General features: G+C 36.7%; 4 protein-coding genes across 4 annotated transcripts; 1 reads left to right on the forward strand and 3 right to left on the reverse strand.

The window, feature by feature from the left end:
• The first annotated feature begins 1,862 nt into the window (after nucleotides 1-1,862).
• Nucleotides 1,863-3,984, forward strand: LOC101216655 (cyclin-D3-3). Its single transcript, XM_011659576.2, has 4 exons — nucleotides 1,863-2,600; nucleotides 2,745-2,946; nucleotides 3,053-3,183; nucleotides 3,292-3,984. The coding sequence occupies exons 1-4, from the start codon at nucleotides 2,091-2,093 to the stop codon at nucleotides 3,475-3,477; spliced, it is 1,029 nt and encodes a 342-aa protein (XP_011657878.1). The 5' UTR covers nucleotides 1,863-2,090; the 3' UTR covers nucleotides 3,478-3,984.
• An 898-nt stretch (nucleotides 3,985-4,882) lies between these two features.
• LOC101212793 (ADP-ribosylation factor 1) lies at nucleotides 4,883-7,446 on the reverse strand. Its single transcript, XM_004141852.3, has 6 exons — nucleotides 7,177-7,446; nucleotides 6,311-6,381; nucleotides 5,871-5,990; nucleotides 5,658-5,776; nucleotides 5,305-5,386; nucleotides 4,883-5,225 (listed from the first exon to the last, which is right to left on the reverse strand). The coding sequence occupies exons 1-6, from the start codon at nucleotides 7,322-7,324 to the stop codon at nucleotides 5,220-5,222; spliced, it is 546 nt and encodes a 181-aa protein (XP_004141900.1). The 5' UTR covers nucleotides 7,325-7,446; the 3' UTR covers nucleotides 4,883-5,219.
• Nucleotides 7,447-8,392: 946 nt separating this feature from the next.
• On the reverse strand, nucleotides 8,393-10,602 carry LOC101212314 (microtubule-associated protein RP/EB family member 1C). The gene is made up of 6 exons (XM_004141850.3): nucleotides 10,242-10,602; nucleotides 9,962-10,117; nucleotides 9,703-9,809; nucleotides 9,238-9,460; nucleotides 9,039-9,152; nucleotides 8,393-8,938 (listed from the first exon to the last, which is right to left on the reverse strand). The coding sequence occupies exons 1-6, from the start codon at nucleotides 10,347-10,349 to the stop codon at nucleotides 8,657-8,659; spliced, it is 990 nt and encodes a 329-aa protein (XP_004141898.1). The 5' UTR covers nucleotides 10,350-10,602; the 3' UTR covers nucleotides 8,393-8,656.
• A 306-nt stretch (nucleotides 10,603-10,908) lies between these two features.
• Nucleotides 10,909-12,541, reverse strand: LOC101216411 (putative oxidoreductase C1F5.03c). The gene is made up of 2 exons (XM_004141952.3): nucleotides 11,624-12,541; nucleotides 10,909-11,531 (listed from the first exon to the last, which is right to left on the reverse strand). The coding sequence occupies exons 1-2, from the start codon at nucleotides 12,522-12,524 to the stop codon at nucleotides 11,152-11,154; spliced, it is 1,281 nt and encodes a 426-aa protein (XP_004142000.1). The 5' UTR covers nucleotides 12,525-12,541; the 3' UTR covers nucleotides 10,909-11,151.
• Between the last annotated feature and the right edge of the window lie 113 nt (nucleotides 12,542-12,654).

Genomic DNA, 12,654 nt, shown 5'->3' on the forward strand with positions numbered 1-12,654 from the left:
TTCTCTAAAGCTTCATCTATCACAATAATTATCTATTAAAAGATTTTTTTTTGTATAGTTTGTTTACTAAAAGAAAAAATCTTTTACAATTTATTATTGTGTTGACCTTGGAGAATGGCCACGACAAAAAATATAGACTTTACTTCATTTAATTTTTGTATCTATACGTGTACACTCATTTTCTTTTTGTATGAATTTAATGTTAAAAGTCTATTGGAGTTATTTGAAAACAAATTTCAAACATTAAAATTAAAACGAATTTTTTATATGCAGTTAAAATGAACTCACAATTTATGAATTTTCTTTCAAAATATTGAGTTTGATTTTTTTGTTTAAGTATAAATATAAAAAAAAATCAAATTTATTAGAGAAATATTGTAGTCTTAGACATCCCATTTCAAGACATAACTTTTTAAACAAATAATTCAAATAATTACTGAGATCGAGTATATCATTTGTTTAAAATAAATAAATAAATGACCTGCATCCAAGGTACTATTCTTTCTTTCTCAACATACCTACTATAAATTCTAAATTTATTAAAATTGGAAGTTGGATACAAACTAGAGAGAAAAAAGTTGAATGTTACGTGTTTCTTTTATTTGAATGTTACGTATTTTACAGACATCTTTTTTTGAAACAATGTTTTTTATAAAGAAATTGAGATAAAACAATCATTACCTAATACGAGATAAAAATAGAGTTATTTCACTTGTAGTGATTTGCTTCTTTTCAGTTACAAAATTTTGAAATAGGAAATCTTTGATTGCTTCTTAAAAGCTAGTTCAAACTTTGATTGCTTCTTAAAAGCTAGTTCAAATGGAAATATGAGTTTATTATTTGTTTGTTGTTAATGAGTGAATTTCAAACATGTTTCGCTTAATTGTCATTAACTTAAAAACCTTCAATATTTTGAAACATGTGTATCAAGCGTACCACTTAAACTAGACTTGTTTTTTTTTTCTCGTATTTGTAAAATTGAAAAACCTTGGAATGAACTTGTAAATTCCTAAATTCAAATTGTCACCCACTACAGATTCTCTTTCTCTTTCAAAAACAAGCTAGAGCTTCTTTAGTGCATGACAAGGGGAGAGGTTGTTTTATCCCCCATTCCCTCTTTGTCTCTTTAGTGGGGATAAGAGTTATGGTTTTGTTGAAAGTGATTGTGCTATTGGTTAGTTGTTGAATGAAAAAAAAGAAACCAAAAGTCTAAGTTTCACTCCTTTTTAATTTTCACCATTTAACTAAATTCCATGTTTTATTTTATATTTTATAAGTTTTGAAGTTAACTAAATGTACAAGGTCTCTCCAATAAATTTGAAAACTTGTATATTTTTATAAGAAACTTTCACACTTCAAATACTTTTTAAAAAAACCACAGTTTAAGAGTATAGTTGATAATTTAACTAAGAAATTCATTAGGGTAGGAAGGCAATGCATTTGTATTTTATTTTTTTGAAATATAGGAAACAAACGTTTAAGCTATAACAAAAAATTAAAGGAAGAAAGTATATATATTAATGTAATATATATATGAATGAAAAAATGTGAAAAAGAAAAAGAAAAAAAGAGTGAAAAAGGGAAATAAAGAAAATTGGAGGCATCCCTTGGGTTCACTCGAGTACTGTGCAGTCTACCGTTACGTTTCATTATCCGCGCCAAACTCCAAAAAGTATTTTCTTTGTTTTTTTCCTTTTCTTTCGTTTTTTAATATGGATTTCTCTTATTTTATAAATTATAAATATTAAAAAAAGTTATCGAGGAAAGAAAGCCAAAATCCCACAAAGAAAATAAATAAATTTTTTTCTAAAAAAAAAAAAAAAAAAAAAAGTGAAAAGACGACAGGCGTGCAACCTTCTCGGCATAGAACCTCTTTGTTTCTTAGCTTCATTCTGGGAACTGTCCCTATTCCTCTTTCATCTCTCAATCCTTTTTCCCTGTAACGGACACTCTCTCCTCTTCCTATTCCTCTTCTTCCTCCTCCTATGGATGTGCCTTTGACCACTCCCCTTTTCTCCTTTCTTCTTCTCCACATTCCACATTTCAAATGAACCCACCCCCTTTCCTCTTTTTCTAACCCCACCCACTCCATGGCTCTCCACGATGAACCTCAAGTTCACGACATTCAAACCACCCACTCCTTTCTCCTTGATGCTCTTTTCTGCGAAGAACTTTGTTGCCATGAAGATTTGCCTGTTAATGCTTCTGATGACGATACTCAGTACTGGGAAACTCTCAGAAAAGACCAGCCTTTTCTCGCTTTTAATTTTCTGGAAAACGACCCTCTTTGGGCGGATAACCAACTCCACTCTCTGATTTCAAAAGAAGAGCAAACCCAAGTTTCTTATGCTTCTATGACCTCTGACGACTATCTAATTGAAGCCCGGAATGAGGCTTTATCTTGGATTTTTAGAGTCAAACACCACTACGCTTTCTCTGTTTTAACCTCCCTTCTTGCTGTTAACTACTTCGATAGATTCGTTTCCAATGTGAGGTTTCAGAGGGATAAACCATGGATGAGTCAGCTTGCAGCTGTTGCTTGCCTCTCGCTGGCTGCCAAAGTGGAGGAGACCCAAGTTCCCCTTCTTCTTGACCTTCAAGTATGTTTGAATTCTTCACCGATAAATACCACCTTCCAAGTATTTGATAAAATGCTGCACTAAAATTACTTTCTTCCTCCTTTGCTCTTTTAAGTTTAGACCCATGTTAAAACTCGGCATCGTTGTACTTGTATTATGTTTTAGGTGGTGGAATCCAAGTTTGTATTTGAAGCCAAGACCATCCAAAGAATGGAGCTACTGGTGTTGTCTGCCCTTCAATGGAAGATGCATCCAGTAACCCCCATTTCCTTCTTTCATCACATTATCAGGAGGTTACCTTTGAAGAATGACATGCTTTGGGAACTTCTTGGGAGGTTTCAGAACCATCTCCTTTCTATCATAGCTGGTAAATGGCTTAAGATTTCTTATTTCTGTGCTTATTTATGTTAGCACGTAAATGTTCCATGATCAAACAATTGGGTTCTTAATATCATTAGTTTTTTCGATGCCAGATCATAGATTCTTGTGCTACCTGCCTTCTATCTTGGCCTCTGCAACAATATTGTATACCATCAGTGAGATTGCGCCATATAATTTCTTGGAGTACCAGAATGAGTTCCTCAGTGTACTTAAAATTAATAAGGTATTGATAAATGTCTGAACATTTCTATTCTCTGATAATTTATATTGTTTTTAGATCTTAGTCTTTTGCCTGATCCTTGCCAGCTGAAACTTCTTTATATGTTTACAGAATCGTCTAGATGAATGCTACAAATTCATCCTTGATTCTCTGGGCAGTCATGACAGTTTGCAAAATCTAAGTGACCAAAGCCAGCAATTGTGTGAACTGGGCAGCCCATGCGATGTATTGGATGGATACTTCATATCCGACTCCTCGAACGATTCATGGCCAATGGTACCATCTATCTCACCCTAGCCTGAAACTCCTCGTTGAGAGATCGATTCATCTGCCTACACAGTTATGCTGGTTTAGCCAAATTGCTGTTGATGTTCCCGCTTTCTATCAGCTTTCTGCTGAAGAAATTGTTCCAGAACTCTCTTCACATACAGTCACTGTATCGTCACATGATTCTTGTAATACGATATCCAATGTGGTTTGTGGCCACAGCCCTTGGGAAGAAAACTAACGAGACTGAGATCAATGATGTGAAGAAGCTTATTAATTCTTTCGCTGGTGGGGGGGTCGGGGGGGGAGAAAGGAGTGAGTGGGGTTGAGAATGGAAGAGTTTGGTTGGCTTTCTATGTTGAGTTATGAACAGTCTTTTCCTGTACTTTATCTGGGATGATAGATGTAGGACTTCAATTTGATGTGATTGTAAATTCAAATCCAGTTCTCTCTTCTCCTTCCTAAATTTGGATTTTTGCTACTTGTAATCTTTTGTTCAATCCAAATGCTTCTGTATTTTATTTTAGTTTCATACTAGAAGTACAATTCAGACTCTAAAGTTAATTATATTGTTATATAATCAGTATAAATTTAACTAAAACATTACGCTATATCCCAATTCTTGCCTATATGAACATATTCTAAAGTGTTACTACTAAGTACAAACATTAAACAAGGAAGTTCATAACGAAAATTATTGTCCTCACCTATTTGAACTCACATATATTTTTTCAATTGCAGCCTAAGTGTAAAAGGAACAACTGTTGACTATTGTAGGACTGGCTAGAAAGGATGTTTGGTTCTCCAACAAACAGTTGGATGACAGTGAAGCTTCAGGGAGTCAAAATCATGCTGTAAAAACTGACGGCTGAAACTTGACTGCACAGTTGGAATTCTTCAAAGCAGTAAATCCAAAGGTTGGTTTGCACGTTTTGTATTCATAGCATAGTAAAATGGGAATCAAAACCAATAGAAAATTGGAACAGGAATTTTGTTAAACAAATAGCAAAGACCTTGGTCATTTTCGTTTTGTCATCTGCATATGCCTTTAAAGAGTACCTAGCTGCTGCTAGCAAATGACCAAAGTTCCATGATTGAAGAAAACCTTGAATTTTTATGGGGCCTTTTTTAGTACAAGGCAAATTCATTTTTTTCTCTTTGTTGAGTTGAGCAACTTGACAAAATGACAACTGATCTTACAATATTTCAATGTTTCTATTTTGGGTCTAAATTATTCACTTTTTTTATAGTAATTGGCTTGCTCTGGACCCCATTCTTTTTGGCATAGTTATACTGATTGAGTTTCCCATGATGGCTCATAAGATTAATGACAATATTCCTCCAAGAATACATGGGGCACCAACCTCGGTGATGAGAAACAACAACACACCTTACAGTGTAAGAGTACTCCTTAAAAAAAAAAAAACGGAAAGAGTACAAAAGGGTGGACAAGGAATCCCCCTGAGACTATGAACCTCACAGAAAACTCTCTGATCAAGATCAATCGTAATGGATCCTAACGTTACAACAAGATCCACGGGATATACGAACTAGATTTGTAAAATTTTCTTTATTATTATTCACATGGTATACGGGCCTAACCCCACTGCTTTTGCACATATTTTTCTTGGATCTCAAACCAAAACTTTACACAAAAACATGAGTTCAAACACTGCATATCAGAGTGCACAGAAATAAGTTACATATTTAGGTATTCCTTCTAGGTTCGCGTAAAGAACTTTCCCCAGAGATGTTAATCAAAACAAGTGAGATTAGGCCTGCAAGAAAAGGTAAGAAACAACCCATTAGTTTTCAGACATATTCTTTATAGGAAGCATTATGAGCTCTGGAACTTGCCTTGGTTGAGATATTGCTAGACAGCCAATCAAGACCTTCATACAGTCCTTGGCCTGAAGTGGCACAAGTAGCCTGAATATACCTGCATCACCCATCTCTTTGTTGCAGTAAAATTCAAAATGGAAAAAGATGAGGTATACCCAAGTTTTTAAGGTGGTTTATTGAATAAGTTAATTATGACATTAGAAAGCAGACCATATAAGAAAGTAAGAAGAAACTCTTTGAACATGGGCTATAGTTAAGTTTTCGTTTGAAATATTGTCTAGGTGCCCATCATAGGGAATAAGGTCATCAAGAGATTATAAATATGGGAGACTAGCTATGGGATTCTAGAGAGAGATATGTATATATACCAGCGACGATTTCGGAGGGAGTGAAGGCCAAGTTTATCAGTGATTTCAGCAACAGTCATAGCGTTTGGAAGGTCTTGCTTGTTAGCAAACACTAGCACAGTTGCATCTACCAGTTCATGCTTGAAATGAGAAGAAAAAGAACAATGAAGCTTAAAAGCCAAAGAGAAGAAATGTGAGGGATCATGGAACAAAGAAGTATATAGAATTAAGCACCTCACTAAGCATCCTATGAAGCTCATCCCTAGCTTCTGATATCCTCTCTTTGTCATTACTGTCCACCACAAAGATAAGACCTTGCGTGTTCTGGAAATAATGCCTCCACAGAGGTCTAATCTGTATGCCATCATCAAGAAAGCAATGGAATCAAGAAGGCTACTTGAATATATCTCGAACTATGCATCTTTATACCACCCACCTAATAGTTCAATCTCAAATTATTTTGTGACAAACTTTTTCTTTATTATTTTCTTTTGTAAATGTTTTGATCGTTTTCTTTTCCATGTTATTAAAGGGGCTGCAATAAAATGGGTGAAACTTGCAGCTCAGTGCACCCAAGTTTGCTCACAAATCAAAACCTCTTTATTGGGTCGATTTGTTCAAATATGTCCAGACTGTACCTCAATTTTTCTCAAATGATCAAACTAAGAAAATACCTTGTCTTGGCCTCCAACATCCCACACTGTAAAGCTAACATTCTTGTACTCTACCGTTTCCACGTTAAAACCTGATTAACAATAAATAAAGAAATCAAACTATGTCAAATGAAGCATAACTCAATTGGCAATTTGACAACCTGATTAACAATAAATAAAGAAATCAAACTATGTAAACTGAAGCATAACTCAATTGACAATTTGACAAGTAATATCTCTCTTGAAGTCAAAAGCTTAAATTCACGTAACTACTAATCGGTACTAAAGAAAATGGTGTGTTTGAATTATCTATGGGAAAAAATGTTTTTCAAGAAGACATTCTCTTTTAAACACTTTCTTTAAAACAAATTTAAAATTTAAACACTTACACATTTGATTAGATCATTTTTTAAATGTTTATGTACATAATCTTTTTTTAAAAAAACCTATTTTCAAAACCAAGTTTGGAGTGTTTTCTTTAAAATAAATTACTTTTCAATTTCATCATTTTTAAAATGCATTTTGAAAAATTATCAAATATTTCAAATTTTTTAAAAATGATTTTTTTTTTTCAAATCTAAACCCTTCAACAGTTAATTCAAACATACCCTAGAAGCATTTCCTAACAATGTTGTTTAAATAAGGTAAAAGTAAAGAAGAGGTCAACCATTTAAAAGAAGCTGATCAACATCTTTCAAAATTAGCAAGACAGAAGAAAAGGCAGAAATTTATAGTACCAAAATGTTATCAAATAAATACTACAAGAAGACCTAATCAATACAAATAAACAGAGGATCTCTCCTGAAACATTGGAAAAACAAAAGCAAAACAGTAGAGAAATACGTAGACACCAACAATAGAAGGGTTTTAGAGAATAGGACAGATACCTATGGTGGGTATAGTGGTGACAATCTCTCCAAGCTTCAACTTATACAAAATGGTAGTTTTTCCAGCAGCATCAAGACCCACCATTAAAATCCTCATTTCTTTCTTTGCAAACAGCATCCTCACAAGTCGAGATATCGCCACTCCCATGGCTGCCGATCAAAATATTTCAAACCACAAGTTAACCGATCGATATGAATTCTTGTAGTGAAAGAGGGAGAAGAGAGAACCCAAATGAAAGTTGGCTATGGCGTTTATGGAACATTACACAAGATGATAAATAAAAAGGGGAGGGAATTCGATTCTGATAAGACTTTGGGAATAAAGGGAAAATAATTTTGCCTGATTATTATTTGTGGGTTTGCAGTAGCAAAAGGCATTTGCTTGTGAAAGATTCTTTAATTGCCAAGTTGTAATGGTGGATCTCAAACGTACAAAGTATAATCAAATTGCTGTTTTTCTAAGCTACTCACATTCTCTTCTTATAATAGTATCGTGCGATTGAACTAAAGAAAACCAACAATAGCCCATCAAGCTAAACAGCTTTGGGCAGTTTTATCTTTTAACCATATTTAATGGTGAAAGGTGATAAATCGAGAGGTTGGTTTCATCTAATCAGCCTTAAGGTTAGTCGAGTAACTCACTCTAAGAGAACACCAGACATAAATTAAAACAAATATATCATTTGATTTGTTGATCCTTAAAAAAGAAATAAGCAAAATTTCGTTGTTGAGTGACTAATGGAAAGCTCATGAAAAGTTACAATCCTTAAAATGTCTTTATCGACGTTGTTTTTTAATCGAAAGCTAACTATCGTGACTTTGAACTCTCAATACACATACTTCCTGAAATGATTTAGAGCTCCAATTCTAATAATTTCTGTTTTCAACTATTACAACCTACAAATTGTTAATAATACTATTTCAAATTCTTCCTTATCATGGTTCAAATTCTTCCTTATCAGCACCTGCTATTTCACATTTATCCTTTCTTTTACTTTTGTTTACTCATATTCATATTATTTTAGTCTGCACCCCAAGTCCTCCAGAGCTATAATAACAACGGGTTCTAGTAACCCAACCAGAGCCCCAACCACATCTTGTATTATTGATTTCAATTGATTTGACACGAATCTTTGCCTCAATTTCGACGGTTATAGCTGAAGAAGACGGAAAGAAGTAAAGCATGATGACGACAGAATGGGGTAGGAGTGCAACAAGATCACAAACCACAATACCACATCATAACATAGAAATTTCGGAGCAAAACACGTTTCTGCCCCAAAAGGGATTTTGTTTCATTTTAGGGGTCCTTCGGCAATTCTACGTAAAAAAGAGTTACATGAAACATTCTGAACAAACAGATCTTAGAATTATATCAGAACTACTCTAGATACAGTGGCCAGCCAACTCGGGTAAACTTGACAACCATCCTACTTGAGGAATTATTCGGACGGATATAAAAAAAGAATGGTTTGGTTTGTTAGTAGGTCATAAGCGGTGACCCACTGCAATGAACATCAGAAGCATCAGATGTCCTCTGCCTTGGAGACAAACTTGTTATGCCAGCAACATCTACATCGAAATTGATAATACTCTTTCTCTTCTGGGTTTCTAAACCTAGTTTCTCATCAGAAACTTCAGCGATTGGACTCAAAAGATTGATTGGTTCGTTACGTTGACCAGACACCATAGCTTGAGCTTCTGCCACAACTGATGCATCATCATCTATAGCATATAGTATCTTCCTTATAGCTCCTACAACCTGACACAAAACGAAATGGAAATGCTCAACTCAATGGGCTTGAAATTCTAGAGGACCAAATAAAATGGTTAGAAAATAAGAGAATTTCTGGAAAAAGTACAGGCAAATTGTCAATCTCTGGACTCTGGCAGAGTATCTCAATATCCCTTAGCTTTGCAAAGTAGAAATCCCTCTCTTTCTCAAGGCTGTCGATTGACAGTTTCAATGTTGTGATCTGCATTTGACATTAGTAAGTCTATATATATATCCTCTCCACTATTCATCACAATCTAAGAAATTCACTCAGTTTCAGAAAATACCTGTTCATCATATGCAGTCAATCCTCCATTTGATGAAGGTTTTGAAGCATTCGCTGCCTGATTTCCAGAGTTCACTGATGCCTCATTTCTCCGAGCATTCTGAGAGACCTGAGCCCTAGATGTAGCACCCGTTGAACCTTTTGCAGAAGAATGTGATGTGGTGCTCTTTTTGCTAGCGTCCTTTCCTCCCTTGGATGCTTCTCTCCTTTCCAAAGCATTATAACTAACAAGAAAACCAAAAATTGAACTGTCAACATATTGTAGTGTACTTTGACAATCCAATAACTTCTTTACGATCATCAATTTCCAAACATTGATGTTGATCATTGTGAAATTATATTGTTCAAATCATAAAATATTTGCAGGTTAGATCCAATAGGGTGATTTAGACATTATTGAGAGTAAAAAGCAGTATGTTTATAACAAACCAATAATGGTAACTGAGTTAAAAGTAGACAAGATTACCTTTGAAAAACACCTCCATTAGCAGAATCACAATAACGTTTCATCCACTGCATGAACTCCAGATTATCGAGAGGCCTTCCTTTCACAAGCTTACTCACCTCGATATGCTACAACATTTCGAAGAAACCAGTAACTAAATATAGATCAAGTGCACAAAAAAATACACAGAACGCAATAGAAAACTCCAATCAGCAACATTTCTTAAAGAAAAAAGATTAACCTATGAAGTTTAAAGGAGCGGACTATTAAAAAAAGATACCTTGGTGATTTTTAATTTGTTGAAGACATCTTGGAGAACCTTATAATTCTGGATCATTTCGTATTCGCTCTTCGCGTCAAAGTTGACCTTGTGCATTGGAACCATCCCAGGGTGAGCCGCATCCATCAATTGGCAATGAACCGCACCCGAGCATGCCTACAATTCAAGAATCCATGAAAAGAGTAATCGTAATAAGGGTTAAACAAAGAAAATTTCAAAAATCTTGGAACAAGTAAGAATGAAAGAAAAAAGGATCGATATTAGGGGTGCTGGGAGAAACCTCCTCGACTTTGGAAAGATTAAGGTGAAGAGTGGAGTTGATCCAGGCGAGGATCTCCGATCTCCCAACGAAATAAGCAGAATCCATCATCCCAATGTTTGTTGCCATTTCTTAGGGCTCTGAATCTCACCCAATGAAATTCGTCAGAATTTTTCACCGGCTCTGGAACAAATTCTCTCTCTGGAGTTGGAGCGCGAAGAGGATCGAATTGGGGGTCGGGTTACCAACGGCTCCCTGGGGAGAGGAATTTAAAAAAAAAGGAGGAGGAGCGGGATTTCCAATCATTCAAAACTTAAACGTCACATCGTCCGGAACGGCCACCCCACTTCTACATGGGCTGCCTATTGGGCCCTTCAATTCCACTAGAAAAACATCAGTTCGGCTCAGCCCAATAACATCTATTATCTTTTTACACTCTGCACATTTATGCAATGGAAATTATTTCTTTTATATACACTTTTGAGCAATTCATGTTCTTTTTTAATTATTGTTATATTTTCAAGAAGAAAAAAAACATTATCTAATTATCATTATTATTTGTTTCTCATAAATCTTGCTCCATGTATACGTTGGCCTTCTAATCTGATGGGTAGACTAGAAATTTTGGTTAAATTTTTCTACTATCCATTGACTTGAATTTTAGACATATTAAAAAAGAAGTAAAAGACCAAAAGAATCACCACTTCAAAGTAGTTTTGAGTTTTCTTAATGATAAGTAATTTTGAATTTACATTGCAAAACAACACTATTTTTGTATGAAAGTAAATCTCATAATGAAAAATAAGTGATTCACACACTATAAAAATGTTCATTTTACGAGACTAAGAAGGAAAAGTGTAAAAGCTTCACAAAGATTTATCCACCCGCCACCAACTTCACAGAAACTAAACCCCTTCCCCTTTTAAATTTATCAACGGTTTCTTCCTCGTCCGACGAACCTGGCGGGGCTAAACCGATTAAGATCAACAATTGCGGATTCTCCATCCAAAATAAGCTCAGCCATGGCTGCACCAGTTGCAGGCCCATTCAAAATTCCCCAACAACTGTGTCCTGTCGCCACATAACACTCACTCACCCCCGGGAGCTTCCCGATCACCGGCAAGTCATCATCCGTACACGGCAAGAAGCAAGCCTGCTCCGCTTTCAATTCCGCCTCTCCTTCCCCCAATCGACTTGATACAGTCTTCGCCACTCTCTTTAGAACGCTTATCGATTCTGGATTGGGCGTTATCTCCTCTGGATCCTCCGGCACTTCTTCCACCGCTGACATCCCGCACAAATACACCTCCCCTGCCCACCAACATCAATCCCATTTACAATCAAAATCAGAATCCCACAAAAAAAAACTGTAATTAAAATTCGAAAGTAGAAAACAAGCTCACCTGTAGGACGAGGATACATCTCTGGGTCTATTGGCCTTCCACCCTGAGCCGGATAGTAACCTAGAAACAGAGCATGTGGAGTTATGGCTTCCGGCTCTTTAGGTTCCAAAACTATACTGTGTGCTTTCAGGCCATACACTCTGAACAGTGATGATAGCGCCTCAAACTTCCCCGACCATGGTCCCAACGCAAGAACAACCGCATCGGCGCTAATTACTTGGCCGTCCTCCAGCATCGCCGATTGAAATCTGCCACCCTCCAACGTTAGCTTCTCCAATTTCCCGATCACAACCTCCACGCCGTACTTTTCCATTGCATTGGATAGAAGGGTCCGAGTGAAGTGCTGTGGGTGAACTTGTGCCGTTGTTTCGGTGTTTCCGATCGTTCTCGTATTCTGAACTGGACCGTCGACCCAGGAAGGCACGACGGAATCGCCGGTGGATTTGGAGGAGGTAGAGGGAGTGGGAGGTTTCTGCGATTCCGAAATCGTAAGGCTGAGAGTGTCTAGGGCTCTATATCCGTACGATTTAGGGCCATCTAGCTCCTGTGAGAGCGAGCGGTGGAGATTAAAGCTGGCGCGAGCGAGGGCGGATATAGGTCCACCATCGCACCAATCATAGGCAAGGAAGCCGCCGGCCTTGCCCGAGGCGGCGCATGCGATGGCAGATTTCTCGACGAGAGTAACTGCCGCCCCGTTCTTAGCTAAGAAGTAAGCGGTGCAGACTCCGATCACTCCACCACCGCAAACCACGACTTTTCTAGTTTCCTGGGGAGTATCCATGGACACCGGCGATGTTACCGGAGATGAGGAGGATCGAATCAATGTGAGGGTGGAAGCTCTAGAGTTTGGGATGTAACGAAGGATGGGAGAGAACGACGAAACCGGCAGTGTCCCTGCCATTTCTGCCAATAATTCCCTACCAAATTCTTTTCTTGGGCCGACGTGTGAGGGTAGGTTCATGAACTTGGGCCAAATTTCGGCCCAAATCGAATCACAGAAACCCTTCTTTTTTAAGGCCCAAAAGAACCCG

This window comes from Cucumis sativus, chromosome 6 (assembly GCF_000004075.3).
Source record: "Cucumis sativus cultivar 9930 chromosome 6, Cucumber_9930_V3, whole genome shotgun sequence".
Taxonomy (NCBI): Eukaryota; Viridiplantae; Streptophyta; class Magnoliopsida; order Cucurbitales; family Cucurbitaceae; genus Cucumis; species Cucumis sativus.